General features: G+C 40.3%; 1 protein-coding gene and 1 long non-coding RNA gene across 3 annotated transcripts in view; one reads left to right on the top strand and one right to left on the bottom strand.

Annotated features, from left to right (window-relative positions):
* Positions 1-2,579: 2,579 nt before the first annotated feature.
* LOC114655955 (epidermal differentiation-specific protein-like) overlaps positions 2,580-27,762 on the top strand; it is a 64,913-nt gene continuing 39,730 nt past the window's right edge. For both annotated transcript variants that reach the window (XM_028807289.2, XM_051931062.1), the window contains exon 1: positions 2,580-3,616. In XM_028807289.2, coding sequence (XP_028663122.2) covers positions 2,686-3,616 — 931 coding nt within the window. In that variant the 5' untranslated portion in view covers positions 2,580-2,685. The remainder of the gene's footprint in view (positions 3,617-27,762) is intronic.
* The window catches only part of LOC127528991 (uncharacterized), a 195,117-nt gene continuing 170,673 nt past the window's right edge, over positions 3,319-27,762 (bottom strand). Inside the window, exon 3 of the long non-coding RNA XR_007935674.1 lies at positions 3,319-3,458. This is a non-coding gene — a long non-coding RNA (uncharacterized LOC127528991). The remainder of the gene's footprint in view (positions 3,459-27,762) is intronic.

Here is a 27,762-nt window from a genome sequence, read left to right as displayed (position 1 = left end):
GGACATAAGAGTTACCTCTGAGGCAGAGAGGGGCGGGCAAAGGGACGAAGCAGGTGGGAGGTGCCAAAGTGCTCACTGAGCGCCAGGCTGTGAACGCTCATCACAGAGCTGCTTCTTTATTGGCTTCTCCTGTTGTCCCGCCCCCTTCGGGCAGATCCGCACATGTAGGAGATGGAATGCGTTAAAACAGTGGGATACCTTGTTATATTTATGGTTCTGAAAAGTGTGTCACCACAGAAAAAAGGTTGCGAAGCACTGACATACAATATTAATTATTGTGCTGTCATTGGGTATGGCTGTTCTAACTCCGTAAGATATACAGGAGATAGAAATATTAAAGCATTACAGAGGTACTGTATAAACATAAAGTCAGAATTAGCAATAGCTGCCCTAATTTGGGGTGTTTATAATAAATACTGTATTGTGATTTACTTCATTAGCAAGAAGTACATACAAGTAATAGAGAAGAATTGTTGTCTCAAGTATTTAAAATGTGTGCTTCAATTTAAAAAAAAAAAACGATTATTTTTGGATGTTTAGGCATCCATTGGTTTACACTTTGATATAGGGGTGTAAATTCCTGCAGAAAATATGGTCAACAAATTTCTCTGATCTGGAAGGCCAAAAGGGGAACACCCAAAAGCTTGATGTCTTGTATAACTAGACATACAGACGAGTCGAACAGTATCATATTTGGGCGTTTTCTTTTACCGGTGAATCAGTAGACGTCGGACTAAAACACTTAAATTATTTCAAAGTATGAACACAAAAGAGTATAAAGACTGGCAAAAGTACATAATATTATCAAACCCTGTTAATCTAATTCAAGGTCATTGTGGGCTGGTGCCAATTCCAGCAGTCCAGTACAAGACAGGAATCAGCCCTGGCAAATGGGGTGCCAGTCGAGAACCCACTCACACGCGACCTCATATTTGCATGTGGGCAGTTTGGGTCTGTAGTGGGTTAAGGCTTTGGACTTCAAACCGTGAGATTGTGGGTTCAAATCCCGCGTCTGACACTGTGTGACCATGAACAAGTCACTTGACCTGTCTGTGCTCCGATTGGACAAGCAAAAGAAATGTAACCAACTGTATCATAAATGTTATAAGTCACTTTTAATAAAGGTCGTCCAGTTATGTAAATGTAAATGAAATTAGTATAACTGGCACATCACTGGAGATGTGGGAGAAATCCGGAATTTATTGGTGATCGCTAGATATGTGCTTTGTTGTTTTTATGTAGAATGAATCAATTGCAAATTGCAGTTGTAAACAATTCTTTATCACCTGGGAACATATAAGAGAACATATACGTGGAATTTAATGAAAGACCTTATCGAGTCCGCTGTGGCTGCGAGTTAGAGTGAACTGAGCAAAGCGGACATTGTTCGTGCTCGCCGCTTCTAAATTTAAAAGATGTTAAATTTTATTTAACGTCATCTTTTAAACTCTCCCAAAAAAATTAGCTGGGCAATCTTAATAAGTATGCTGGAAACCTGGAGCCATTACAGGACAGACAGCTAGCGCCAATTTCTCGATTTAAATCAATCCATATTCGGTGCTCTGTGTTTTACCATCTGATTATTTCTGGGCTGGTCACAGACATCTGGAGCCAGTCCTTGGTATGGAAGCCAGAAGCTGCTCAACTGGAGACCATTAAAGTGTAAACGAGAAAAACGAGTTTGTGCGCAAGGAGAGCCACAACAATGTCCTGCTAAGCTGGTGCGCAGCTCATAAATTGAGTAAAGTGCATCATATTGCCCAATATTTATTTATTCATTTATTTATTTGACTTCAGTCCAACATGTAATGTACACAAAAGATGTAGTTCAACATAAAATGTATGGTGCACAAAATTAAACTTCAACCTTTACTGTTTTGCTGAAAAAATAATAATAATGAATCAAATTATGCAAACCAAAATCAAGTTTATAACACAAGACAGTCATACCAATTTGAGTTTATCTGACATATTTTGCGATTTTTCAGCCCCGTCACATTATTTAAATGCTGCGTTTCAACTTCTAAAGCTTAAATGTTCCTCTTGGGGCAGGAATGAGAAGTCAAACATAATGACAATTCAGTTAGCCAGTTAAAGATGAAATGTTTGCTTGATTTCTCATTGCATCCATGGGTAACACGATACAACACCCTATCTTATTTGATGCAGGAATACAAATTGCCAATAAAATTCTTCATATAAAGAACATCTTTGAATATTTTACTTTATAAATAGTAAACATCATTTAAGACCCAACAATGATACAAGAATTTTCACACATTTCACATTATGAAGTTGTAGATTATATGTAAATGAAAGAGGACAACACTTAATTTTGGCTTCACAGCCAGTCCTGCTCTTCCCCGCACTGATTCAGTTGTTGACTGCCATACCAGTAATACAAAGTTTGAACACTGCATATATGCATAGCTCAATATTCGTTTATTATTGGAAGATTTCTTCAATATTTAAAATAATTATACCTAAGACGGCGATTTAGATCAGAGATAATTAATCAATTAAAATTCCGAGCTGGCGACTGCAAGGCGTGTTCTGTTTCTGGGAGGGTCCGCTGACTTTCGTGTATAAATCCTGAGACTCAGCAGCCAGATGTCACTCCAGCCAGCTCTGGTCTTCCAGATACCTCCGATTTGCAGCCGAAAACAAACCTAAGCCTTCTTCGCTATGAGTAAAATCATCATCTACGAGCACAATGACTTCAAGGGGCTCAGCAAAGAGTTCACCAGAGACGTTCCCAGTCTGGTTACCGAAAACTTCAATGACTGCATTTCCTCGATCAAGGTAATCGGCATGCCTTGGATAGCTTATGAACACGTTAACTACCAAGGCCGCCAGATTGTATATGAAGAAGGGCAGTATGCCAGTGTGGCCATGAATGATACTTTTTCTTCCTTACAACTAATCACTGACAACCTAGATGACCCTTCGATCTCCCTTTATGAAGACGTTAATTATGGTGGAAGAAGTAAAGACATCATTACTGAAACGAACCTCTGCTTTGCTGACTTCAATGACAAAGCCTCGTCCCACATTGTGCACAGAGGCGCCTGGGTCCTGTATGAGGACGTGAACCGCGGAGGCCGGCAGATCATCGCTCGTGCAGGGGAAAGAGCGCCCAACTACTGTAACTTCGGCTTCAACGATCAGCTCTCCTCTCTTCGTCCGCTGCAGTATGGCTCCCCTACAGTGAAAGCCAACATTCAGTGGGAGAAAATGATCAAGGAATCGGAGAGGAATGTGAAGATCGACGAGCTGGTTGGAGTTAATAAATCGGACACTGAGCAGTCATTTTCTTCAACCGCCACCAAAGAGTATGAAACCTACGTCAGCCAGAGCATCACCTTCAGCAACTCCACCACCATTACTGTCGGTACCACATTCTCCCTTGATATCGTGCCTGGTGTAGGAATGGAGACCAGCATCTCGGTTTCCAACACCTTCTCTGTTGAAAAAGGGAAAACCGAATCAACAACTTCAAGAGAGAAGACCGAACTCACCCTCCCTGTGAAAATCCCTCCACATACAAAACTGACTGTTAATGTCCTGAGAAAAGAAATGTCTGTGAGGGTGCCGGTAGAGTTTACTGTCACTCGAGGTAATAACACTAAAAAAGAATACGGGGAATACCACTGCAGCTCGGGGAGCTCAGTGCATGCTGAATATTCATCAGAACGTGTGTAATGAGATGGAGAAACAAGCTTGTCTTTGTATTAAAATCACTGAAGCAGTTGTGAAATGCCTTACAATGTTATACTATGAATCTGAAACTACTGACATGCTGAGAGAAAAAAAATAAAAATTTTAAATCGTGTTATGGTGTGATTATTGGGTCGAGAGAATATCTCCGTTATTAAAATGTCAAATTCAAATGATCGTTTTTTCTCTTTGCCAACAGTCGGTACAGACTATTGCCACAAAAGATGAGGATAAAGCTAACATGGTTTGGGTCACATCAAAATGACGGGTGTGGGGGGCAAAGGCTGCCCTTGGGTTGTTTAAGTGTTGTTTTCAGGTTCACTCCTGCCCTGGCAATGGCTACAAAAAATCTTTTCAATTTGACTTCTGTATTAAGTAAGCTAAGCAAACTACCGGTCCAAGGTGTGTTCATAAATTACAAACGTGTTATACTAAATGATTGCTCTATGAAGTTAGGGTAGGTGGTTTTACATGGGAATTCATCGTTTTTATCTTGCTCTTCTATTTTTGTTGATTGTACGTAAATCGCAGACAACAGTGCAGTAGATGACCATCAGTGTCATTTGCTTTTGTGGTCTTTCCACTGATCATTCATTGTCAGTATTGGTCGCAATTAGCACAAGTTCGGAATTTAATTTAACAAATGCATGCCTTTATGAAGGTATACAAAAAAAAATCTATTACAACAGATAAAGAATATAACACGACTTGTCAAGCCTTCCAGTAAAACGTGAATATAAATGAATTTTGTAATGTGCAATAAAACCTCACAAGAACTAGTGAAAAGATAATAAAATGAGGAACAACTAAATCCAGAAACAAACTGTGCAACAATAACTGCCTGGCAAATTAATCTAACACTATCGCGAAACGAGTAAGAGAAACGTGACAAGCCCCATTGTCTGTACAAAACTTACAATTAGTTAAAATACCTTGAACTTTAAAATACACATGTACAAAAATACTTAAAATCCCCATAAAAAAATAAAACCCCTCAAATAATTAAACCTAGATATAAAAGTGAATACTTGAGGTACATGCATTTTATTTCCTCGCTGCTGCTACACCCAGTTAGCCGTTGATCCCTTCAGACTTTTTCTCGGCCAGTTTATTCAGGTGGGTGAATTAGTCTCTTAAAGAAACAACGGCCACCTTATTCACAAACCACGTGTTACTATTTCGGTATTCCATTCATATTTTTCAGTCCTTCATGTACTCCATCCATCCATTTTCCAGCCCGCTGAATCCAAACACAGGGTCACGGGGGTCTGCTGGAGCCAATCCCAGCCAACAAAGGGCACAAGACAGGAACCAATCCCGGGCAGGGTGCCAACCCACCACAGGACACACACAAACACACACCAAGCACACACTAGGGCCAACTTAGAATCGCCAATCCACCTAACCTGCATGTCTTTGGACTGTGGGAGGAAACCGGAGCGCCCGGAGGAAACCCACGCAGACACGGGGAGAACATGCAAACTCCACGCAGGGAAGACCCGGGAAGCGAACCCAGGTCTCCAGGTCTCCCAACTGCGAGGCAGCAGCGCCACCCACTGCGCCACCGTGCTGTTCCTACATGTACTTCCATGTAAATTACACTTTGAGTAATTTCCTGTCTCATAAGCAATGTAAGATTTTTACAATGCATTGTAGCATAGTATAGAACAAGTATGCAGTACTAACTTATACAATATTATTTGCATAAATGAAGAATAGTATGGACAGCAAATTGAATCAAATGAGCAACTTAAATAACATTTAATTTAAAGCTAAATACATTGAATCAAATGAAGTCAACAAGCTGCATAGGTAGATACAGGGGTGGCTTAACACATTTGCAGAACTATTGTGGACATAAGCACCAATTTTTCAATTTTATAAGCAGTGCACATTGCAAGTCCATAATAATCTACATACTGTATGGGTGGCATCCATATAATCGAGCATTTCGGATTCTTTCTGATTTTTCAAGCCTAGTTGTAGTGATGAGCACTTTTTCAGTATGCCTCTTTGCTTATATAATTTTTGCTTGTATGTGTACTGTCGGTGATGTTATTTGGGCCTACTTGAGCTGTGCTGATGAAAATGCAGTTTATGTTATATACAGTGGTGTGAAAAACTATTTGCCCCCTTCCTGATTTCTTATTCTTTTGCATGTTTGTCACACAAAATGTTTCTGATCATCAAACACATTTAACCATTAGTCAAATATAACACAAGTAAACACAAAATGCAGTTTGTAAATGGTGGTTTTTATTATTTAGGGAGAAAAAAAAATCCAAACCTACATGGCCCTGTGTGAAAAAGTAATTGCCCCCTGAACCTAATAACTGGTTGGGCCACCCTTAGCAGCAATAACTGCAATCAAGCGTTTGCGATAACTTGCAATGAGTCTTTTACAGCGCTCTGGAGGAATTTTGGCCCACTCATCTTTGCAAAATTGTTGTAATTCAGCTTTATTTGAGGGTTTTCTAGCATGAACCGCCTTTTTAAGGTCATGCCATAGCATCTCAATTGGATTCAGGTCAGGACTTTGACTAGGCCACTCCAAAGTCTTCATTTTGTTTTTCTTCAGCCATTCAGAGGTGGATTTGCTGGTGTGTTTTGGGTCATTGTCCTGTTGCAGCACCCAAGATCACTTCAGCTTGAGTTGACGAACAGATGGCCGGACATTCTCCTTCAGGATTTTTTGGTAGAGAGTAGAATTTATGGTTCCATCTATCACAGCAAGCCTTCCAGGTCCTGAAGCAGCAAAACAACCCCAGACCATCACACTACCACCACCATATTTTACTGTTGGTATGATGTTCTTTTTCTGAAATGCTGTGTTCCTTTTACGCCAGATGTAACGGGACATTTGCCTTCCAAAAAGATCAACTTTTGACTCATCAGTCCACAAGGTATTTTCCCAAAAGTCTTGGCAATCATTGAGATGTTTCTTAGCAAAATTGAGACGAGCCCTAATGTTCTTTTTGCTTAACAGTGGTTTGCGTCTTGGAAATCTGCCATGCAGGCCGTTTTTGCCCAGTCTCTTTCTTATGGTGGAGTTGTGAACACTGACCTTAATTGAGGCAAGTGAGGCCTGCAGTTCTTTAGACGTTGTCCTGGGGTCTTTTGTGACCTCTCGGATGAGTCGTCTCTGCGCTCTTGGGGTAAATTTGGTCGGCCGGCCACTCCTGGGAAGGTTCACCACTGTTCCATGTTTTTGCCATTTGTGGATAATGGCTCTCACTGTGGTTCGCTGGAGTCCCAAAGCTTTAGAAATGGCTTTATAACCTTTACCAGACTGATAGATCTCAATTACTTCTGTTCTCATTTGTTCCTGAATTTCTTTGGATCTTGGCACGATGTCTAGCTTTTGAGGTGCTTTTGGTCTACTTCTCTGTGTCAGGCAGCTCCTATTTAAGTGATTTCTTGATTGAAACAGGTGTGGCAGTAATCAGGCCTGGGGGTGGCTACGGAAATTGAACTCAGGTGTGATACACCACAGTTAGGTTATTTTTTAACAAGGGGGCAATTACTTTTTCACACAGGGCATGTAGGTTTGTATTTTTTTTCTCCCTAAATAATAAACACCATCATTTAAAAACTGCATTTTGTGTTTACTTGTGTTATATTTGACTAATGGTTAAATGTGTTTGATGATCAGAAACATTTTGTGTGACAAACATGCAAAAGAATAAGAAATCAGGAAGGGGGCAAATAGTTTTTCACACCACTGTATGTTGTATATGTCTGTGTATAATCTATTAGTTTACATGGTCAAACATTACCAGTAACGGTGCCCTGCACAATAACATGCAGTGAATACAGGTACACTTGACTTATAGCTTTCAGACTCTTTCTCTGTTCGTTTAGCACTCGTTTGCTCAGAAGTTGATGCGCTTGCTGATTCCTGAGCAACTTTTGTTTTCTCCAACCTAGCGGCCACCTTCTCTTCTTCTGTAGGCATCTTTTCACTATAAAACTGATTAAGTTAGTGTTTGTGTTGCAATTACTTAGTACGTTTTCTTTAATTTTGACTTAAGCTGGCGATTAAGTCTTCAATCTGCCTTAAGAATGATTTAAGATATGAAGAGGTAGAGGAAATGGTGGCAAAGGTGGTAGGGATGAGAACGGCGCCTATACGCATGTGCCACACAGCCACCCTGCTGGTCGCTGCTGAGATTTAATTCTAAAATAAAATAAAAATAAAAAGAGGAATAACCTTGCAGGTCAATCATCACCCTGAAAGCGAATAATAGATGTCACATAGTATAGGTATACCAAATTTCAGGTCAATAGGTCAAACAGTTTGCAAACTGCAGGTGATTTAAAATCCTGGACAGACAAACAAACAGCCACGGCAGTGTATTATATATAAAGATGAGTATTTACTCTTGGTTTGCATGCATACAATACTTCTTTCAGGCATATGAACTGTGTTGGTTCATGTCTGTATTTTATTGGTTTGTGTATGATCTATATTTTTGTATATATATACTACTTGTTTATCTACTGTATGTCTATTTGTACTTGTTTATCACTGGTTTAGGTGTGTTATATTATTTTAAGTAGGAATTATTTTGTCTTACTTTCATTTACAATTGGTCAGCTTACACAGTGATATTTTTGCATGTGCACAATATTGATCTTCTGCTCAGACTGGCTTCATTTGGGCAACTTATCACTTTCACTTATGGTTTCCAGGGGCATCTTAATGTATGAGCACAATGGGTGTTGTCCAGGGGTCCCAGGAGCATAGGGGCCCACGATATTTCTGATGCCTATGTATGTTTCTGTTTTGCTATGAAAACAGGGGTCACAGCACATTACTTTGCCCAGGGGCCAATAATGCTGGTAAGACGTCCCTGATGGTTTCTCAGCACTAGATCGATTCCATGTGAGTCTTGATACTGTACTGGTTTTATGGGAGAGCTTAACATGCTGGTTTTGTGTGTGATAATATTTAATATCACGTACGAAACAAAATGGTTTTCCCTACACACCGTGTCACAGCTTTCTGCAAGCATGCAGACTGTATAGGATGTTCTTGTGACATTGAGCTGCAATGGGAGGGGCATGAAAAATGAACTGCTAGTACCATACAGCCATTTCTGAGCATGAATAGGAACAGGCCGGAGTTAGACGTTAAAACAGATGACAGCTATTGTCACTTTGTGAGTGCCGTGCTGGATGAACTGGCATCATGACCAGGATGGGTGCTCGCTCATTTCCAGGGAAGGAGGCTGCAATAGAAGAGCAGGGATGGATGGGTGCAGGTGTCTTTCCTGGAAGGGAGGTCTACACAGAAGGGCTGAGGGTGTCTGCTTCCCATGAGCGTGTTTTCCCCCTGAACACAGAGTGGCAGCATCACATTTGTGGAACACCCATATGAACACACACAGGGCAGGCTTGGAATTGCATTTCCATGGGACAATTCTATTGAGAGTTTTGGGTGCAGTCAAGGTAAGCAATAGGTGGTCGTTACACCCTCTTTGAAGGGATTCCACTTTACCTGGAAGTGTGTCCGGTGTGCAGTGCTGTAGCACCAGAAATACTCCTGCATCTGGCGTAAAAGAAGCCAGGTTTCCTGAATGAGTGGTCAGAGTCAGGAGAAGGATGAGCCCACGTGGGAGATGTGGAAGGAGAAAGAAAAATTATTACTTTGTTGCACGGCCTGAAAAAGAGTAAATTGGAACCTTATGGAAGTATCGTGTAGTGCAGTGGTCCCCAACCTTTTTGACAACAAGGACCACTTTATTAGATGCAAATTTTTCCACGGACTGGTCTCTTCGTTTTATACACAATTTACATAACATTTCTATTATTAATAAGTTATTAAGCAGTTCGCATACGTTTGCAACCTGAGATTTTTCTTCTTTTTTTGCATATAACAAAGACATATGCTTTGCATTTGCCATTCCAACAGATTGCACATCACAAACATTAACACTGTTATCGTTTTTTTCGTGTCTGCCGTTTCTATAGGAGGGTGACAATGAGTTAAATTCCAATGGATGTTTTTCAAATGTTGACAAGCAATAAGCAAAAGGTATCACTGAAAACCACAGAAAACAAAAACAGCAAAAAAAAACAGTACGAGGAAAGTTCGGAGAAAGAATTTTTTTTACAATGTTTCTGTTTGGGGATCGTTGTGCAAACGTGCACATTTGAGCTGCGACCACAGATCTAACTGCTCTGTGGATAATTCATTCAGGCATTTCAAGGTCACTTTGTTGTAATGAAAGCATCTGCTGAATGTACTTCGTAGTAACACGATTTCTATAGACTCGTGTCATATGGGGAAACTGTCGGGACCGTAAAAATACTTTGTTGTAATACTCTCTCACCTCGGTCTCTCTCCTCTCTCTGCACCGCTGCAAAGCCCCGCCCGCCAAGCGTTCTGAAAAGTCTGAGTGAGTCTCCGTTGCCGGCAGTTCTCTCGCGGCCCGGCTGTCAGACGGCTGCGGCCCGGTAGTGGGTCGCGGACCGGTGGTTGGGGACCCCTGGTGTAGTGAACCCAGGACTGTGTTGTGATAGTTGTGTCTCGGGGTTTGGTGTTTTTGCTACACCCCTGGTAGTCACACATTATAAATTTCTTTCAATGTACAGTACTGTGCAAAAGTTTTAGGCAGGTGTGAAAAAATGCTGTAAACAAAGAATGCTTTCAGAAATATAAATAATGATTGTTTATTGTTATCAATTTACAAAATGCAGAGTGAGTGAACAAAAGAAAAATCTAAATCAAATCAATATTTGGTATTACTACCTTTTGCCTTCAAACCAGCATCAATTCTTATAGGTACACTTGCACAAAGTCAGGGATTTTGTAGGATTATAGTCAGGTGTATGATCAACCAGTTATACCAAACAGCTGCTAATGATCATCAATGTCACATGTAGGTTGAAACACAGTCATTAACTGAAACAGAAACAGCTGTGTAGGAGGCTTAAAACTGGGTGAGGAACAGCCAAACTCTGCTACCACGGTGAGGTTGTGGAAGACAGTTTCATGTCACGGCAAGATTGAGCACAGCAACAAGACACAAGGTAGTTATACTGCATCAGCAAGGTCTCTCCCAGACTAAGATTTCAAAGCAGACTGGGGTTTCAAGATGTGCTGTTCAAGCTCTGTTGAAGAAGCACAAAGAAATGGGCAACGTTGAGTATTGTAGACGCAATGGTCGGCCAAGGAAAGTTAGTGCAGCAGATGAAAGACACATCAAGCTTATTACCCTTCGAAATCGAAAGATGTCCAGCAGTGCCATCAGCTCAGAACTGGCAGAAACCAGTGGGACCCAGGTACACTCATCTACTGTCTATCTAGAAGTCTGGCCAGAAGTGGTCTTCATGGAAGAGTTGCAGCCAAAAAGCCATACCTCCAATGTGGAAACAAGGTCAAGCGACTCAAGTATGCATGAAAACATAGGAACTGGGGTGCAGAAAAATGGCAGCAGGTGCTCTGGACTGATGAGTCAAAATTTGAAATATTTGGCTGTAGCAGAAGGCAGTTTGTTCATCGAAGGGCTGGAGAGCAGTACAATAATGAGTGTCTGCAGGCAACAGTGAAGCATGGTGGAGGTTCCTTGAACGTTTGGGGCTGCATTTCTGCAAATGGAGTTGGAGATTTGGTCAGGATTGTTCTCAATGCTGAGAAATACAGGCAGATACTTATCCATCATGCAATACCATCAGGGAGGCGTATGCTTGGCCCCAAATTTATTCTGCAGCAGCACAAAGACCCCAAACATACAGCCAAAGTCATTAAGAACTATCTTCAGTGTAAAGAAGAACAAGAAGTCCTGGAAGTGATGGTATGGCCCCCACAGAGCCCTGATCTCAACATCATCGAGTGTGTCTGGGATTACATGAAGATACAGATGGATGTGAGGAAGCCTACATTCACAGAAGATCTGTGGTTAGTTCTCCAAGATGTGTGGAACAACCTACCAGCCGAGTTCCTTCAAAAAAGTTTGTGCAAGTGTACCTATAAGAATTGATGCTGTTTTGAAGGCAAAGAGTGGTCACACCAAATGTTGATTTGATTTAGATTTCTCTTTTGTTCATTCACTGCATTTTGTTGATTGATGAAAATAAATTATTAACACTTCCATTTTTGAAAGCACCTGCCTAAAACTTTTGCACAGTACTGTATGTGTGTGCCTTTATGTGCATCAGTTTATATAGTAAGTATCATTAGTAATGTGTGAAGCCTTCTATAATGTGCCTTGTGTTTGTCCCCCACACGTAAGACTGAGTGATTGTGTGGCTAAGGTGTTTGACTATTAGAAACAAGTCTGCTGCATAAATCCACACCACTACATCATAGTGTGATCCTGAGTGATTCTTTCAACCTGCCAGCACTTCATTTGTGTCTAGAAATCTAACATGTACACTGATCTACAGTGCACTTTATTTACATTATTTCGAATAAATGTATAATCCAAATAAAGGTTGTTGTAAACTAAAGGTACCTAAATACAAGGCCACATTAACTACATGGGCTGTCGAGCGAGTGCTCAGTGGCAAAACGACTGAAAAACACAAACCACTGGACTCATGCCTCAGGGTGGCTGCATCTGCTCATCTGCATTCTCTGGTATAATTACAAAAACAAAATTAAAAAGAAAGAAAAACCCTTGAAAAAAAACTGAATTAATAAAATAAAAAGGTACTATGAACTTCCAAAATGGTTACTGGCTTTATAGGCACCCACTCTCACTGTAATAACCAGCCTGGAAATGTGGCCAAACTACAAATTGAGCATTAATGTTTTCTTAGGAAAGGTAAGAAATGGACTCACAACCATCATGATTCAACATTAGGAGAAAAGAATGTAATTTTAGCTTGATCAAATCTGAGGGGAGGCTGACATGTTACCGCAGTCTCAAGTGAGGCCAACATAACTATCCGGAAATAAGAATCTAACATTAGTGAGCCTGACAATGATGAAGGCTATACAGCTGAAATGCTGTCTTTTATCTTTTTTGCTCTTGAGTGTGGAAATAGCCTTTAACCTTTTGATGATGATGATGATAATGGAGCCTAGGCCCCATCCTGCTTCATAATTGTCATCAGACACCTACAGTATTTCTATAGACCGTGCATTGTGTGGACCATGTAGAAAGTAAGGTCTCTTCATTTTAGAAAGAGCCCTTTTTCTTTCCTGCTGATTATGCTGTTTCTTCTTGAACACTCTGTTCATTGAAATTTATTGATTATCCTGCATTTGCCTTAATGTGTTGTTGCTATATTTTGAACTGTTAGAATCAGACTGCCACAGCAATTATAATTCTTTTTCTATTGAATTGCCACATTCTTGTCCATTTTATTCACATTTTATTGCCCTGCTTTAGTTATAGTTAGAATTGTTTATTAGTTCATAATTGTGTTAGTAAGTTATGCATGACAGGTACACCCCCTTGTGGTTGAAATGTGATATTTAACGTGCAGAGTAATTCAAGCAGTTTCAGAAACCAGTGTAACTACCCTTTTTAAAATAAAATAGTGAAAATTGATTCAAGATGGAGTCATTCAGTTACTGATTGAAGATGAAGTCATTCAGTTACTCTAATTTAATAATACTGCTGTTATCCATAAGTGTAGTTTTTCACTCCTTTGTATTACCATTTTAAAATCTTAATATCACAAAATTATTTCACATACTCAAGAGAAACTTTTACAAATGCAGAATTAATGCAGAATTAAATGCAGAATTAGATTAAAGGCAGTCTAAACCTAATAAATGTAAGAAAAGGGGAAAAATATTTCCAAAACAAATGTGAAATTAAAACAAAAATGATCAATATTATAACCTATTTAAATGGCGTGGATGCCACAACCCTGATGTGCATTATCTTCAAAGTCCAGTCAGACAGTTTTCAGTGTCAAAACTGCTTTCTTAAAATGAACCCAAAAAGGATCACTTCCAATCATCCACTTCCTGTGTGTCCCTCAGTTTCCTAACATGCAGGCTCTTATTTCATATACAAAGTCAGGTCAGGAGGATGAAGATGTCACTTATAAATTATGCCTATGAAGATGTGAATTGTAGGCCAGTCTGCTCAAATCTACCACTCCTCAGTTACAGCGGACCACTGATGAGGCTGAACACATTCACACTCTTGTGGCTAAAAATTACAGCAAGAACCATTTTTATGATTGTGCACTAGACTGAGGACTTAAACATAACACTTATAATGTAAGACACTTTACAAATTTACACATGCATCAAGCAATGTTTTGAATAACAGTGTAAAATCCTAGTGATTTGGGTTACTTGTGTTTTTAAAGAAATGAAATGACCCTGCCACTGGACAGTTTTGGCTTTGGTTGCTCTGGAGCTCATCTTCCCTTCTTTTATGTGTGCAATTTTTGATCTATGCAACAGACAGTAATAATGCAAATAAAGACATACGTTCCAGAAAATGTTTGGGTTTCTGTTTTAAAATCAAAATAAAATGAATAACTTTATAAAATGCTAATTGGATGAGAGGCTGATCAGTCTAACAGCAGTGGGAATTCATAGCTAAATGTGTAGATGGCTACAAAATTGGCTTAAACACTGGGATCATGGTGAAAGAAATTCTTTTCAGAAATATGATGTTAAAAGTGGTGTCTCTCAGGTAGCTTCTGCTCTTTTTACAAACATAAACAATCTGCATAAGAATATAAAAATGAGCGAGTTAAGTTTGAAGATGATATCAATCTATGTGGAACTGCAAATAATGTAAAATTAGCTGAAATATTACAGAGTGACCCAGGCAGCAAACAGGCTTGGGCAGATTTGTGATTTGCATATTATTGCTAATAAAGAGCCATTAAAAACAGCAAATGCAGCTGTTTAAGACTGAAATAAGCAACTGAGGATGGGGAACTTTAACAAGCGAGACCACTAAAATGAAGCATCAAACTGTCACTTGAGCAATAAGTGCTTCATCACCAATAACTGTCCTCTCATTAAGAAACAGGGTTGAAACAAAAACCTGCAGCCACTGCGGCCCTCCAGGACCGACGCTGCCTACTCCTGTCTTATGGGAAGGCCTGGGAGTCGTTGCAGACTCACTCATCTCTGTCAACAACCATGAAAGTTAGGAATGTGCTCAAGGAGGCTAATAAGATGTATGATTCTACTGCCCAATACGTAGAATGCAACTCAAAGGAGGTTATGCTTAAGCTGCGTACCATACTTTTGATGCTCCATCTGGAGTCCTGAATATAGCTTCCATCCATCCATCCATTATCCAACCCGCTACAGTATATCCTAACTACAGGGTCACTGGGGTCTGCTGGAGCCAATCCCAGCCAACACAGGGCACAAGGCAGGAAACAAACCCCAGGCAGGGCGCCAGCCCACCACAGCAGAATACAGTTTTCACCTCCAAATTATAAAAAAGACTCAGCACTGCTCATTCTTAGTTAAGTTTTTCATCCATTCCAACTTTTTGTTGTTTGCATAGCAGGCCAGATGCACATTATGGAGGTTATTTTTTTCTGCACAATATTTTAAAATCATAATATAACATTCTTCAACCTGCTTATTAGAAATAAAAGTCACTGGGGACTGAAGCCTATCCCAGAAACATTAGATGTAAGCCAGAAACCAGGACTGGAAAAGGTGTCAGCTCTTCACATAGCTCTCTCACAATGGGACAATTTGGAATTCTGCAGTTACCTGACAGTATGTCTATGAGATTATTGGAGGGATAAGAGAGAAGCAGGAGTAAAAGCAGGCACAGTCATCCAAACTCAACAAGGACAGTGACCAAGAATAGGATTCAAATTCAGATGCCAGAACTTACCAACATGCTGCCATGCCACTCCTACAGTAATAAAAAACATTCTGTAAAATTCAGTGCTAATAGTCCATTCATCCTTTTTATGAGCTTGGCTTTCCATTAAAGGGAGCCAGGGCCTATCCAAGCATCATTTGATATAAAGAATGAGTTGAATGCTTTATATGTTGAATGAGTTGAATATGGTTGTCTGTCCGTAAAATCACACATCCACATACCAGCCATCACTCATACAGGGGAGAGAAAGAGAAGCCACTTCATCAAACAAGATGGACAGCAGAGTGACATGTACACAAATCAAACTAGTGAACTCCATACCAACTGTTACCAGTGCAACTGACCAATGGATGCTCACACACTTGAGATATTACACTTTGGGATTTATTGACCTGTGCAACAAGAGACTCAAAGCTGTTGTCATCTTCTATGTATGCACCAGGGGCCTCATGTGTAAACAGTGTGTATACATAAAACTGTTGCATACGCCCATTTCCACACTCACATCACCATGTATAAAAACTAAAGTTGGCATAAAGCCACGCACATTCTCATGCCATCTCAATACATTGCATACGCAAGTTTTTGGCTTGGTTTTGCAAACTGACAGCACCCAGCATCAAAGCACTGCTAGGGTTCCTGTGCGGTTTCCCTTTATTTTTTAGATTCATATGTCAGAGGGTGACATATTTTTTTACACTGGGTGGTTCCATTAGCTATCCATTGTTGGGACTGGGGGTGAGAAGTTAAAAGGCTGTCTGCAGGATGTAGGTATTTGCCGTATTGCAAAGGAGTCACCGCTTTGAAGTTTTTGGCTGGTTGAGATTACAAACAATACCAAGTTGTGATAACAGAACTGTTCCTTCCTTGGAGGATGTCTATATTTACATGAAATTAACATGTTTGACAATATTGGTTTCTAATCAGCAGATCTGTACTCATTAATGGTTGGTAACAATACATTTTGTTAACTTGTGTTTTCATTCATTGTTTGACCCAGGAAATTTAGATGTGCTATTGATTAAACCGATTGTCCAGGACTGACAACAGCAGGGACTGGGCAGGAGATGGCACAGAGGGACGGTCCACTGAGAACGCTGCCAAGATACTCGCAGAGAGCACAGGGGCTCGCTGGCAGACTGGGGTATGTGGCTGGTGCGACGTGAGGGACACGGACGGCAACACTTACCCCGAGGGAGGAAGAGACATCTCCACAAGTAGACGGTTGTGGGTCCAGCGAGAGAGGGAAGCTGCATAAAAGGACCGAACAAAGCTGGCGGACGAGAAGTGAGGCGTGCCTAGGTCACAGCAACACAAGGAGCCCAGAGTGGGAAAAAAAGAATGACGAGGAGACGCTGAAAGGGATTCCATGATTTGACAAAACTTCTGTTGGGAAACAAGTGTCCGGTGAACAGAGTGCATCGGTGGACAGTTGGACGATTAATTGTTGGGGTAACAGTGCACAAACTGGATTCTGCACCACTAAAGGTTGTATCCTCCAATTCTTGTTTTTGACAAACTTTTAGAGTGTGGACTGTGTGTTTTCCTTTTAAAAAAAGGGAAACTAGTTCCTGATATTTTTAGATTTTGTTATGTTCGTTTATCTTTTAAATGTACTTTATATTGTCTAGTGTAATAGAAGTTAGTGTTGCTTTTCCTGAAATTACTGTTGTGTCTTTCATTGTGTGTTTACTCACCGCCCAATTTAAACAAACCTGTGTGCTATTATCAGTACATTTCAAGAGTTCCCAGTCTCTTAATAAAACTGGGTGGCATAGTCGGATATTTTAATGGTGTCTAAGTTAGATTTCCTGTGAGTGTGACCAGACACCTGTCACACACATCTCTGACGCGGCTTTATCAAATACACTGAAAATAACCGCATATCGTTTAAAAATTTAAGGCATCTGATTGTGATGATCCTGTAACAATTTAATGGTCCATGGAATGACCAAACTATTCCAAATACCACAGCTGCTTTAGCATTGTTACTTTCAGTCCAAAACTCACTGCCTCACCCATGCGCACAGTATATTTGAATTTCTTCCATTTGGCAAATGCTTCAGAGCCTTTCCTGCATGAACCTCACGAATCAGAAACAGTTTCATCCCAAGAGCTATAAACGTACTCAATCAGTCCATCAAGTGCTCCTGGTAGAACTGTTTGTACTTAGAATTACAATGACCACACTGTAAACTTGCACTACAGTTTTAATATTGCACAACATGAGCCACTTTCTGGACCATGTGCACTATTTGCACTATATATATCTACATGTATATTCTACTTATGCTTTCATATTGTCTGCAGTGGGCTGGCGCCTTGCCCAGGGTTTGTTTCCTGCCTTGCGCCCTGTGTTGGTTGGGATTGGCTCCAGAAGACCCCCGTGACCCGGTAGTTAGGATATAGCAGGTTGGATAATGGATGGATGGATGGATTTTATAGGAAAATAAGTTTATGGAGGATTTACATATTGAATCTCATTGTACCATACAATAACAATAGAGCAATTCAATTTAATTCAATAGAAAAGAGCACATATTTACAAATGATGATGACTGGATTATAATTCGATTTAGATTTCCAAGAGCCATCTTCTTGGAGCTCTTGATATCATTTTTAAGATGAAATGCATTAAAATATGTACTGTATATTATATTATATGGATAAATGTTTAACTTCATCTAAATAATCTAAATGTTAGTAATTAAACATGTGGGCACAGTGGCGCAGCGGTAGCAATGAGCTGGCACCCCATTCAGGGAATGCTACTTCCTTGCATTGTATGCTTGCTGGAATTGGAGTGACCCTGGATGGACAGAGGGATGGAATAATTAAACATGTACTACAAAGATATTTCAATGTTCCTGAAAAGTTTTGAAGAATCTGCGTTCTAAGTTTACAGATGGCTTGACATTTATTACTGAACTTATTGTGTAGCGATTGGTTACTTGGAGAATGAAAAGGAAGGACATGAATTTGGGGGTTAGTATGTTTGAAAGAGACAGTACTGCTGCAATAAATTATTTCATCAAGGGTCATCTTGCAGGAGCCAGGAAAGAGCCAGGAAAGATGGGGAGCCAGCCAGTCGCTACCACTGTGCCACTGTGCTCCCTTGTTTAATACAAGCTTTAATTAATTTCACATGAACATATTATCAAGTATACATCTTAGCATTTAAATTGTTCAGAGAGCTGTAATATCATGAATGTAATGTGTTCTGTAAGAGAAAGCCTGTTTAAGAAGCATGTAGTGATTCACACACATAGAGCACATAGAAGAACGTATACAATACGAAGCATTTAGTGTGGTACTGTAGTTACTACGGGATCTGAGAAACTCTAGTAAATTAAACATTGATTTTAAGATTAAGTTTATGACATTCTACTTTAATGACAAAAAAACATATATAGATGATGTCATACCTATTTTTTGAAGGTTTGATTTTCTTTTCCTTTTCATTATTTCCAACTTTAGACTCTAAGGTGGGCAACACCAATACCTGTTTGTCCAGTTTAATAATTGACGTTGCAGTATTTCCTGTAATGGCTCAGTGGCCTTTAATCAGATTATTTAGGTAAGCAGGCACTCCCAATACTTTTCCTTGATTACGGGGTGAGGGTCTTTTAACACTTTATAGCTCCACTAAATTCCTGAGTACTGAAATCCTTCTTACTGGAACAAATGGCTGCCTTAGAACAATGGCTCTGACTTCATCCCCACTCATAAGAAGGCAGTAGTCATCTTGTTCTTAAGGTAAATGGTAAATAAACTATAAAGGAGGAAACAAATATTAAAAAAACAGTGGGTGAGTGTGGGTGACTGTTAATTCTGGAGCTCACTTGTTTCATTTGTGAATGTGACACTTTGCTGTCCATCTTGTTCAATAAACTGGCTTCTTTTTCTCTACTCAGTATGAGTGATGGCTGGTATGTGGATGTGTGATTTTACGGACAGACTACCCAACCAGATTCAACTCATGTTTTATATCAGACGGTGCTTGGATAGGCCCTGGCTCCCTTTAATGGAAAGCCAAGCTCATAAAATGGATGGATTGACATTTAGCACTGAATTTTACAGAATGCTTTTTATTACTGTAGGAGTGGCATGGAAGCACGTCAGTAAGTTCTGACATCTGAATTTGAATGTTATACTTGATCACTGTCCTTGTTGAGTTTGGATTTCTAGCCTATGTCTGTGCCTGCTTTTACTCCGGCTTCTCTCTTATCCCTCCAATCATCTCATAGACATGCTGTCGCCTAACTGCAGAATTGCATTCTATGTATTGGGCAGTACAATCATGCATACTATTAGCCTCCTTGAGCACATGTCTAACCTTCATGGTTGTTGACAGAGATGAGTGAGTCTGCAACAACTTCCAGGCCTTCCCATGAGACAGGGGTGTGGAGGGCTGCAGTGGCTGCCAGTTTTTGTTCCAACCCTGTTTCTTAATTAGAGGTCAATTATTTCTGATGAAGCACTTACTGCTCAAGTGCCAACACTTAAGAGAAAAATGTGACAGACTGAAAATGATCTGTTTTAGGCATCAAATCATTTGCTCCCATTGCCCATTGAAATCTAGCATTTTTACTTCCTACATGTGATACTTTACATTTACTTATATTAAATTTCATTTGCCACAAATCTGCCCAAGCCTGTTTGCTTCCTGGGTCCCTCTGTAATGTTTCAGCTAATTTTACATTATTTGCCATTCCAGCTAAACTGACATCATCTACAAACTTAACTCGTTCATTTTTATATTTTTATGCAGATTGTTTATGTTTGTTAAAAGAGCATCAGCTCCCTGATTGACATTACCTTTAACATCATATTTCTGAAAAACAATATCTTTCACCATAATCCTTTGTTCCCAGTATTTAAGCCAATTTGGTAGCCATGTACACATTTAGCTATGAATTCCCACTTCTTTTAGACTGATCAGCCTCTCATTCAATCAGCATTTTATAATAATATTCATTTTATTTTGACAACAGAAACGTCTTTACTTAGTTTTATTATTGTATTTTGCATTGTTGTAAAAAAAAGATCATACAGAAAAGAAGAGAAGCTCCAGAGTAGTCAATAGCAAAACTGAAAATTTTATGCATTTTCATGAAAGTGGCTGACAGCATTGGAAACATCTGGATTTTAATGGCAGGTCACTTTACTTCCTTAAAACATTTAAAAACCCATATCACTAGAATTTTCTTTGCTATTGAAAAGGTCAGCTATAACAAGTCTACATAGGCGGATGTATAATTTGAAATATCTTTCATTATGGTAAATGTTCTGCATAAGCACTCAGTCTAGTGCACCACCATAAAAGGGGCTCTTAATGTCACTTTTTGCCAAGGGGTGAATTTCTTCAGCCTTATCAGTAGTCTGACTAGTAGTGTGACCTGAGGGGAGACAGTTTTGAGCAGACCGGTTTAAAATGGACCTTTTCATACCCAGTACTTAAAGTATTTACCTGACATCTTCACCCTGGTGACCTGGCCTTGTAAGGAGTGGCAGCAGGTTAGTAACTGAAACTCACATAAAGAGTGAATACTTGGAAGTGGCTCTTTTTTGATCTCATTTTAAAAAAGCACTTTTCCACTGTAATCTACATAACTGGACATGCATCCTTGTCCTTGTGAGTCGTGGCATCCTTGTAATTTTAAACAGGTTCATATATCAGTATGTCTGCTAATGTCAGTCATTGTCTTCTACAGCATTCACTGGGAAAATGTCAACTGAGATGTGAAGTTTGAGGTCAGCTAAGTGCATTTTTATTTTTAGAAAAGTATGAGTTATGTAAAACATCTGTTTCTGTCGCACCTTTATTTCATACATTAATGTAACATGGAAAAATATTTACATTATGTTATAATATTACCCATAATATTAGTGCACTGGGATTTATTTGCTCATTTTTTCCGCCAGCTCATAAAAGAAAAAGTAATATATATGTGGTTTACCATATAGAGTAATCTGAAATATACTGATTTATTTAGTCTTGCTATAAATCATTCAGGGCACGTAACAGTGATGTCTGAGCAAGAGTAAGCAAAAATGGTTCGATTGTGTCCCTTCAAGTTCTCTGAGAGTGGTAATATCTCAACATGCACTAATGAGCCTGATTACTCAGATTTAATGATTCATATCTATATCCAGCCAATGAGATTGCATTGTTCAGCAAGCAGGTTACCTAAGCTTGATGCTATCAAAGTGTCCAGACTAATATTTTCCAAAAAAAAAACTGGTGTGATTAGAACAGGTATAACAATAGCCCAACATTAAAGACATCCAGATCTACCATCACTTTAATCATGATATGTTTTTTGGTGCTTTAAGATTTTCAAACTGTTTAGAACTTTTGGTCTGAAGAGATTGGATTTTGGATTTTGTATTTGTGTGAATGCACTTCTCATGACAGCATGGTAGAAGATGGTAATATGTTAAATAAGACTTTTTTGACTACAACTGTGAGAATAGTCTTTTTTGTCCATTTGGTTGTGTTAATGTGCCATATCGTAATGGTACTTTTCTATAACACAGCAGTAAAATCAGAATTTAATTACCCATCCTGCATCACCTCTGATGCATTACAAAGCGAATACATTCATTTATCTTTTTTCAGTGTTTTTTTGGCTTAAGCTAGATCAGGGGTAGTCAAATTCGGTTCTGGAGGGCCACAGTGGCTGCAGGTTTTCATTCACACCCAGTTGCTTCATTAGAAATCAATGATTGCCACTCTCAGACCTTATTTAATTTTATGGCTTGTTAGTCTACAATGTTATGTTCTTATTTTGTAGATTTTTTCCTTTCCAAGGGAATCGTCCAAATGATTTGAAGCCTAAAAGTGATCATTTTTAGTCTGTCACATTTTTCTACTAAGTGTTTTATTAAATCAAAGTGCATGATGAACACACACAGATGTAAATGGAAACAAGCTAGATGGAGAACTGCTGGCCGCTTTGTCATTTACATCTTATTGCTAAAAAGGAGCCATTAACACACTGAATGCAGCTGTTTAAGATTGAAATAAGCAATTAAAGGAGGGGAAACTTAACAAGGAAGACCACTAAAATGAAGCATCAAACTATCACTTAAGCCAGTGGTTCCCAAACTCGGTCCTGGGGACCCACCGTGGCTGCAGGTTTTTGTTCCAACCAGATCCACAATCGGTGATAATAATTGATAACAACTGATCTAATTTAATTAGCTGGTCTTTTTTACTCTTCTCTTATTCTGCATTCAGAAAAACACAACAGTATGGTTTTTATATTCATAAGACATTTAGGAATATTTCTATTTTTTTCTAAAGCTGTAAATGCTGAACTCTATTTTGTTGTTTCATATTATTTTCCCCTTTTCCTGTGTAGTTTGCTCCTTTCATTTAACCCTAATAGTGACAATTACTAATCAGCATAGCAGACACCCAAGATGATGAAAGCTGTAACGACTTCAGTGTCAGACCTACTAATTGGTAAATAATCATTTAAATAACCAGCACAAGTGGAAAAGCAGAATGAAAATTAGGTTGAAAATACAGTTAATGACTTAAAAAAACTATATACTCCCCATATAACTGCTTATTACATTTTAATAAAAATCTACCAAACTTAGTTTGTAATTTCTACATTGACTCCAAAACACAAAAACTGGGAAATAATGACTCACTTAATTAGGCTAAGAGTCCAATGAAAAACGGAAGTTGGTTGGAACAAAAACCTGCAGCCACAGTGGGTCCCCAGGACTGAGTTTGGGAACCAGTGACTTAAGCAATAAGTGCTTCATCAGCAATAATTGACTGCTCATTAAGAAGCTGGGTTGGAACAAAAACCTGCAGCCACTGCGGCTCTCCAGGACCGACATTGCCTACCCCTGAGCTAGATCATTAAAAAGTCTGTTACTCACAAATTGGTGGAAGTTAATTGTTAAATTTGAAAGAGCAAATTAGAATGGAATCTTTGTCCATCTCCTGTAGTTCACTGTAATTTCTTTTGTCTTGGTGATCTTTAGTGTCAGGTTGCTGTCATGACAAATGTTTCTTAGTCAGTCATTTTCCTGTATGCATTCCAGTTGCTTTGTTGATTAGTTCAATTACTACTGTGTCATCATTAAATCTGATTGTTATAATTTTGCTAACAATAAAATAAACACAGGGACAAAGAAAAAGTTTTGGGGATCCACCCAGCATACTTGAAAGAATGCAAATGCAATTGAAGTTCTTTACAGACATGAGCTCCAAGCAGAACTGAACACGTTTACATCATGGGTGGAATCCTGGGATCCGGAAGAGGAAATGATAATATTGGAGGGTGATCTCTGAGGTGTGGAAGAGGGAATAATAATAATTCATTACATTTATATAGCGCTTTTCTCAGTACTCAAAGCGCTATCCACACAGGGAGGAACCAGGAAGCAAACCCACAATCTTCCACAGTGTCCTTACTGCAAAGCAGCAGCACTACCACTGTGCCACCTGTGAGGACTGAATAGACTGAAGTATCTTCTGTTGTTCTGCAGGGGAAAAGGAGAAAATGTTAGAGGACAGCGCCAAACCCTGATCCTGTGGGGAAATACAGGTATTTCAGTCTGTAAACTGTCTCACATGCACACATGTGTGTGACACACCCACATCCCCCCTCCTGGTTCCAGACTCATCGGATTGGGTGGTCCGCATTGAGAGGTTGTGAACCCGAGAAAGAACATTGGTATTGACTTTGACACAGTTAATACACCTTTAAGTTGTAGGTCCAAAAACCACCTTATGCCTCATGGGTTTGTCTCCTTGTGCACTGCCATCCACTGTAAAGGCTCATGGTCGGTGACAAGGGTAAACTCGCGGCCTAGGAGGTAGTATATCAGTTGCGTTACTGCCCATTTAAAGGTCAAGGCTTCTTGTTCCACTGCTGCATACCTGGTTTCCCTGACCAGTAGTTTCAGGCTCAGGAACATAACTGGGAGTTTGACACCATTGATGCTTTAGATCAATACAGATCTGAGGCTTGTGTCCGAAGCGTCGGTCTGAAGAATAAAAGGAATAGAAAAGTTAGGAGTGATCAAAACAGGTACCAACTTTAGGGCTTGCTTCAGGTCATGAAATGCACAGTCTGCAAGCTTATCCCATACCCCTGAATTGGGGGCCCTTTGCTTTGTCAGATTTATCAAGGGCTCTGCTCTCTCTGAAAATTGGGGCAGGAACTGTTGTACACTGTTAATTCGAGAAAGGCTTGGACCTGTTTCTTGGTTTTCGGACAGGGCAATTTTAAGATGGTTTCAACTTTGGAACACTGTGGTTTCACCATATCTCTGCCCACCACTTAGCCTAAATATTTGGCCTCATTTAATCTGAAGTAGCATTTCTTGGGTTTAGTCTGAAGACTGGCCTTACCAAGTGTATGAAGTACAGCTTGAACCTGCTCTGGGTGTTTCTACCATGTGTGGCAATAGATGATGACATCATCCAGGAAGGCGTTACTACAGGAATTGTGGGGTCATAGCACTTTATCCACCAGATGTTGGTTGCTGGTGTCCTGTGCAATCCAAATGGAAAAACACGATATTGCCAGTGTCCACTAGGGTTACTAAACATGGTTATGCCTTTGTGGAATCTGTTAAAGGAGCTTGCCAATACCCTTTTGTTATGTCAGGTGTGGTCAAGCATTTTGCATTCCACAGCCTCTCAAGGACATCGTCCACATGGGGCATAGAATATGCGTCCATTGGGACACTTAATTAAACCAACGGAAGTCATTGCAGAACCTCCAACTCCCATTCAGCTTATGGATCAAGACTATAGGGCTGGACCAAGAACTCTCCTCTATCAGTGTTTGCATAAATTGAAAATCAAGAGAAGTAAGGGGGTCAAGGCTAACAACAATGTTGAGTTTGAGACTACACTGCCTCGCCAGTAGTAGATGATGTTGCAATGAGTTGCAACATGACCTCTTGTTGCCAGCTGGTTACACAGTGTGGAGACAGCTTGGGGAAGATCATTTCCATCCATAACTAGGGCTGTAGGAATGAAGGAGTGATGTGTGTTAAACTGCTTTTGATTTTAGACCAGTCTTGTCCTATTATCACAGTTCTCATGGTGTCATTGTTATTGATTGTGCAGGTGGCAGACCTGTACCATCGAGTTTCCCTGTGAGTACAAGTCAGATTGGTCTTTTCTTTATGTATTGGCAAGCGACAGTAAAAATGTTGCTGAAGGAATAAATTGTGCCACTACCTTAAACTCATTCACCACCATTACTCCCATACAAGGACAAGACAACGGGTTAGCAACTGCACAATATCATCCTCCATTTGCCCAACTGCAGTACAATGGTTCTGTAATCTGTGGGCAGCTGGGAATGGTGTATCCTGGTTCACCTCACTTGTAGCAGCGGGGAACGGGATTGCACTTTTCTTTAGGTTTGACTGTGGGATCCGTATTGTGGAGGTTGGGCTCCTGATGGGCAATACTTCCCGTCCAGGTTTGCAAGCAGACATTTCTGCACGTTCAGATTGGTAAGCCATGCAGTGACATTCCACGGTTTCTACCAAGGCACCCATGTTTTATATGCCTGATGGCAGATTTGCTGTGTAAGGTAATCAGACAGGGTATTCAATAAAGGGTCGCAAGCCACTTGTTCGACAACCTACTTGGAGTTGTTTACATCTGGCCTTAGCCAGTTTCCTGCCTTGCCCCAGATGCCTCCCATGTCATATAAGGCTCATTGAGGCTCACCTTTCAGGAATGGTGTCAGTATGTTGTAGCGGTTGCCACATGTGCTTTATTCCGTGGGCAGTTTGCTGCCTCTTTGGGTGCATTGCAGGGAAGAAGAATGCTGTAAATACACCTTAAAGGGGGAGGTCATAACTCGGTCAGGGCAGTTGGTGGTGAGAACTTAAAAACCGGAAAAGAAGGGGAGAAAGGGAAACATCTTGTGGTGGAGCAAAGAGAAGAGACGAGGTAGCGCCAAGTAAAAATATCTGCTGGACCAAGTTCTTTTTTTTTCAATATAACGCCAAGGTTCAATCCCCATACGGGCCACCACTAATCTGTACCGCTGCCCTGGGATTCCATCTCAAACACAGCGCACGATATTCATAAGAAAAGTCTCTGATGGACTGCACAGGCTCCTGTCGGGTGTTCATTAGCTGCTCTTCCACCTCAGCCTGATAATCCGCCGGCAAGAACCCTTCTAAAAATGCGGAGCGGAAGGAAGACCAGTCGGCTATGCTTGTCTTCTCTGCCTGACACCATGACCGTGCTGGAACACTCAGTGAGGCGTTTAAAAGGCCCATCAACTCCACATCAGTTAAAGGATGGAGTTCTAGAAACGAATCCGCCTGTTCCAAAAATCTGAGAACCTCTGCTGATGTACAAGAGGTCTGTAATTTAGGGAATTCTAAGCGTAGCGCCACGGCAGGTGCAGCAGTAAGGGAGACCCAGGAAGTTGTACCTCCCATTGAGTTAGACTGCCGTGATTTCTTACAGTCCATGCTACTCCTTACCACGTCCTGCAGCTCGACTTCCCATTGCTGATCCCTTCTCTGGAGACAAGCAATTAATCGCTGTTCTAACTGCCGCACTTGACCTTGCACATATTCGCGCATCACTTCTATAGCGCCTTCCAATGATTCATGCAGAGCCTCTTCGCGCGCAGCGGCCCCTTCAGCTAATTCCTTGATCTGATCGTGCATCTCTTCTATCCGTTCTTGCATCTCGCCCCACAACGACGGCAGGATGTTTTCATCTCTTTGCACCTTAGTAATAGAGATGTATAGAGTATCCAACAATCTGGTTGCTTCATCAACCCCTTCGTGCGCCCTGATTGTAACATGTTCGCCCTGCTCAACCCCTATATCCGGCCCCTCACTCGGGTCGGTAGCCTCCTGCGCCAAACCCACAGAAGACATCTGAACTATGGTGGTGAAAAATGCGTGAAAAGAGATAGCGGATGTATACTAGTCAGTTCCCCGTATGGGCCACCACTAATCTGTACCACTGCCCTGGGAGAACAACTAAACCCTGGGATAAACGCGATTAGAAAACTGCTAGTGTAACGCAGTTCAATATATAAAATCTATCGGGCAACTTGACCAACGCTCGTCCTTTTATTTGATTTCCCCACCACCAGTCCCAGCTTAGCAGTAACAACAAGCCATATTACAAAATAAAGAAGAAGCAAAAGAATAACACATATATTATCTTACATAAAAAAAAAACCAAACAAATACATAACAATCGAAACCCTCCTTCCTGGTTTAAACGCACAATGTTCACAAA

Source organism: Erpetoichthys calabaricus, chromosome 8, assembly GCF_900747795.2.
Source record: "Erpetoichthys calabaricus chromosome 8, fErpCal1.3, whole genome shotgun sequence".
Taxonomy (NCBI): Eukaryota; Metazoa; Chordata; class Cladistia; order Polypteriformes; family Polypteridae; genus Erpetoichthys; species Erpetoichthys calabaricus.
This window is presented reverse-complemented; position numbering and strand designations above follow the sequence as displayed.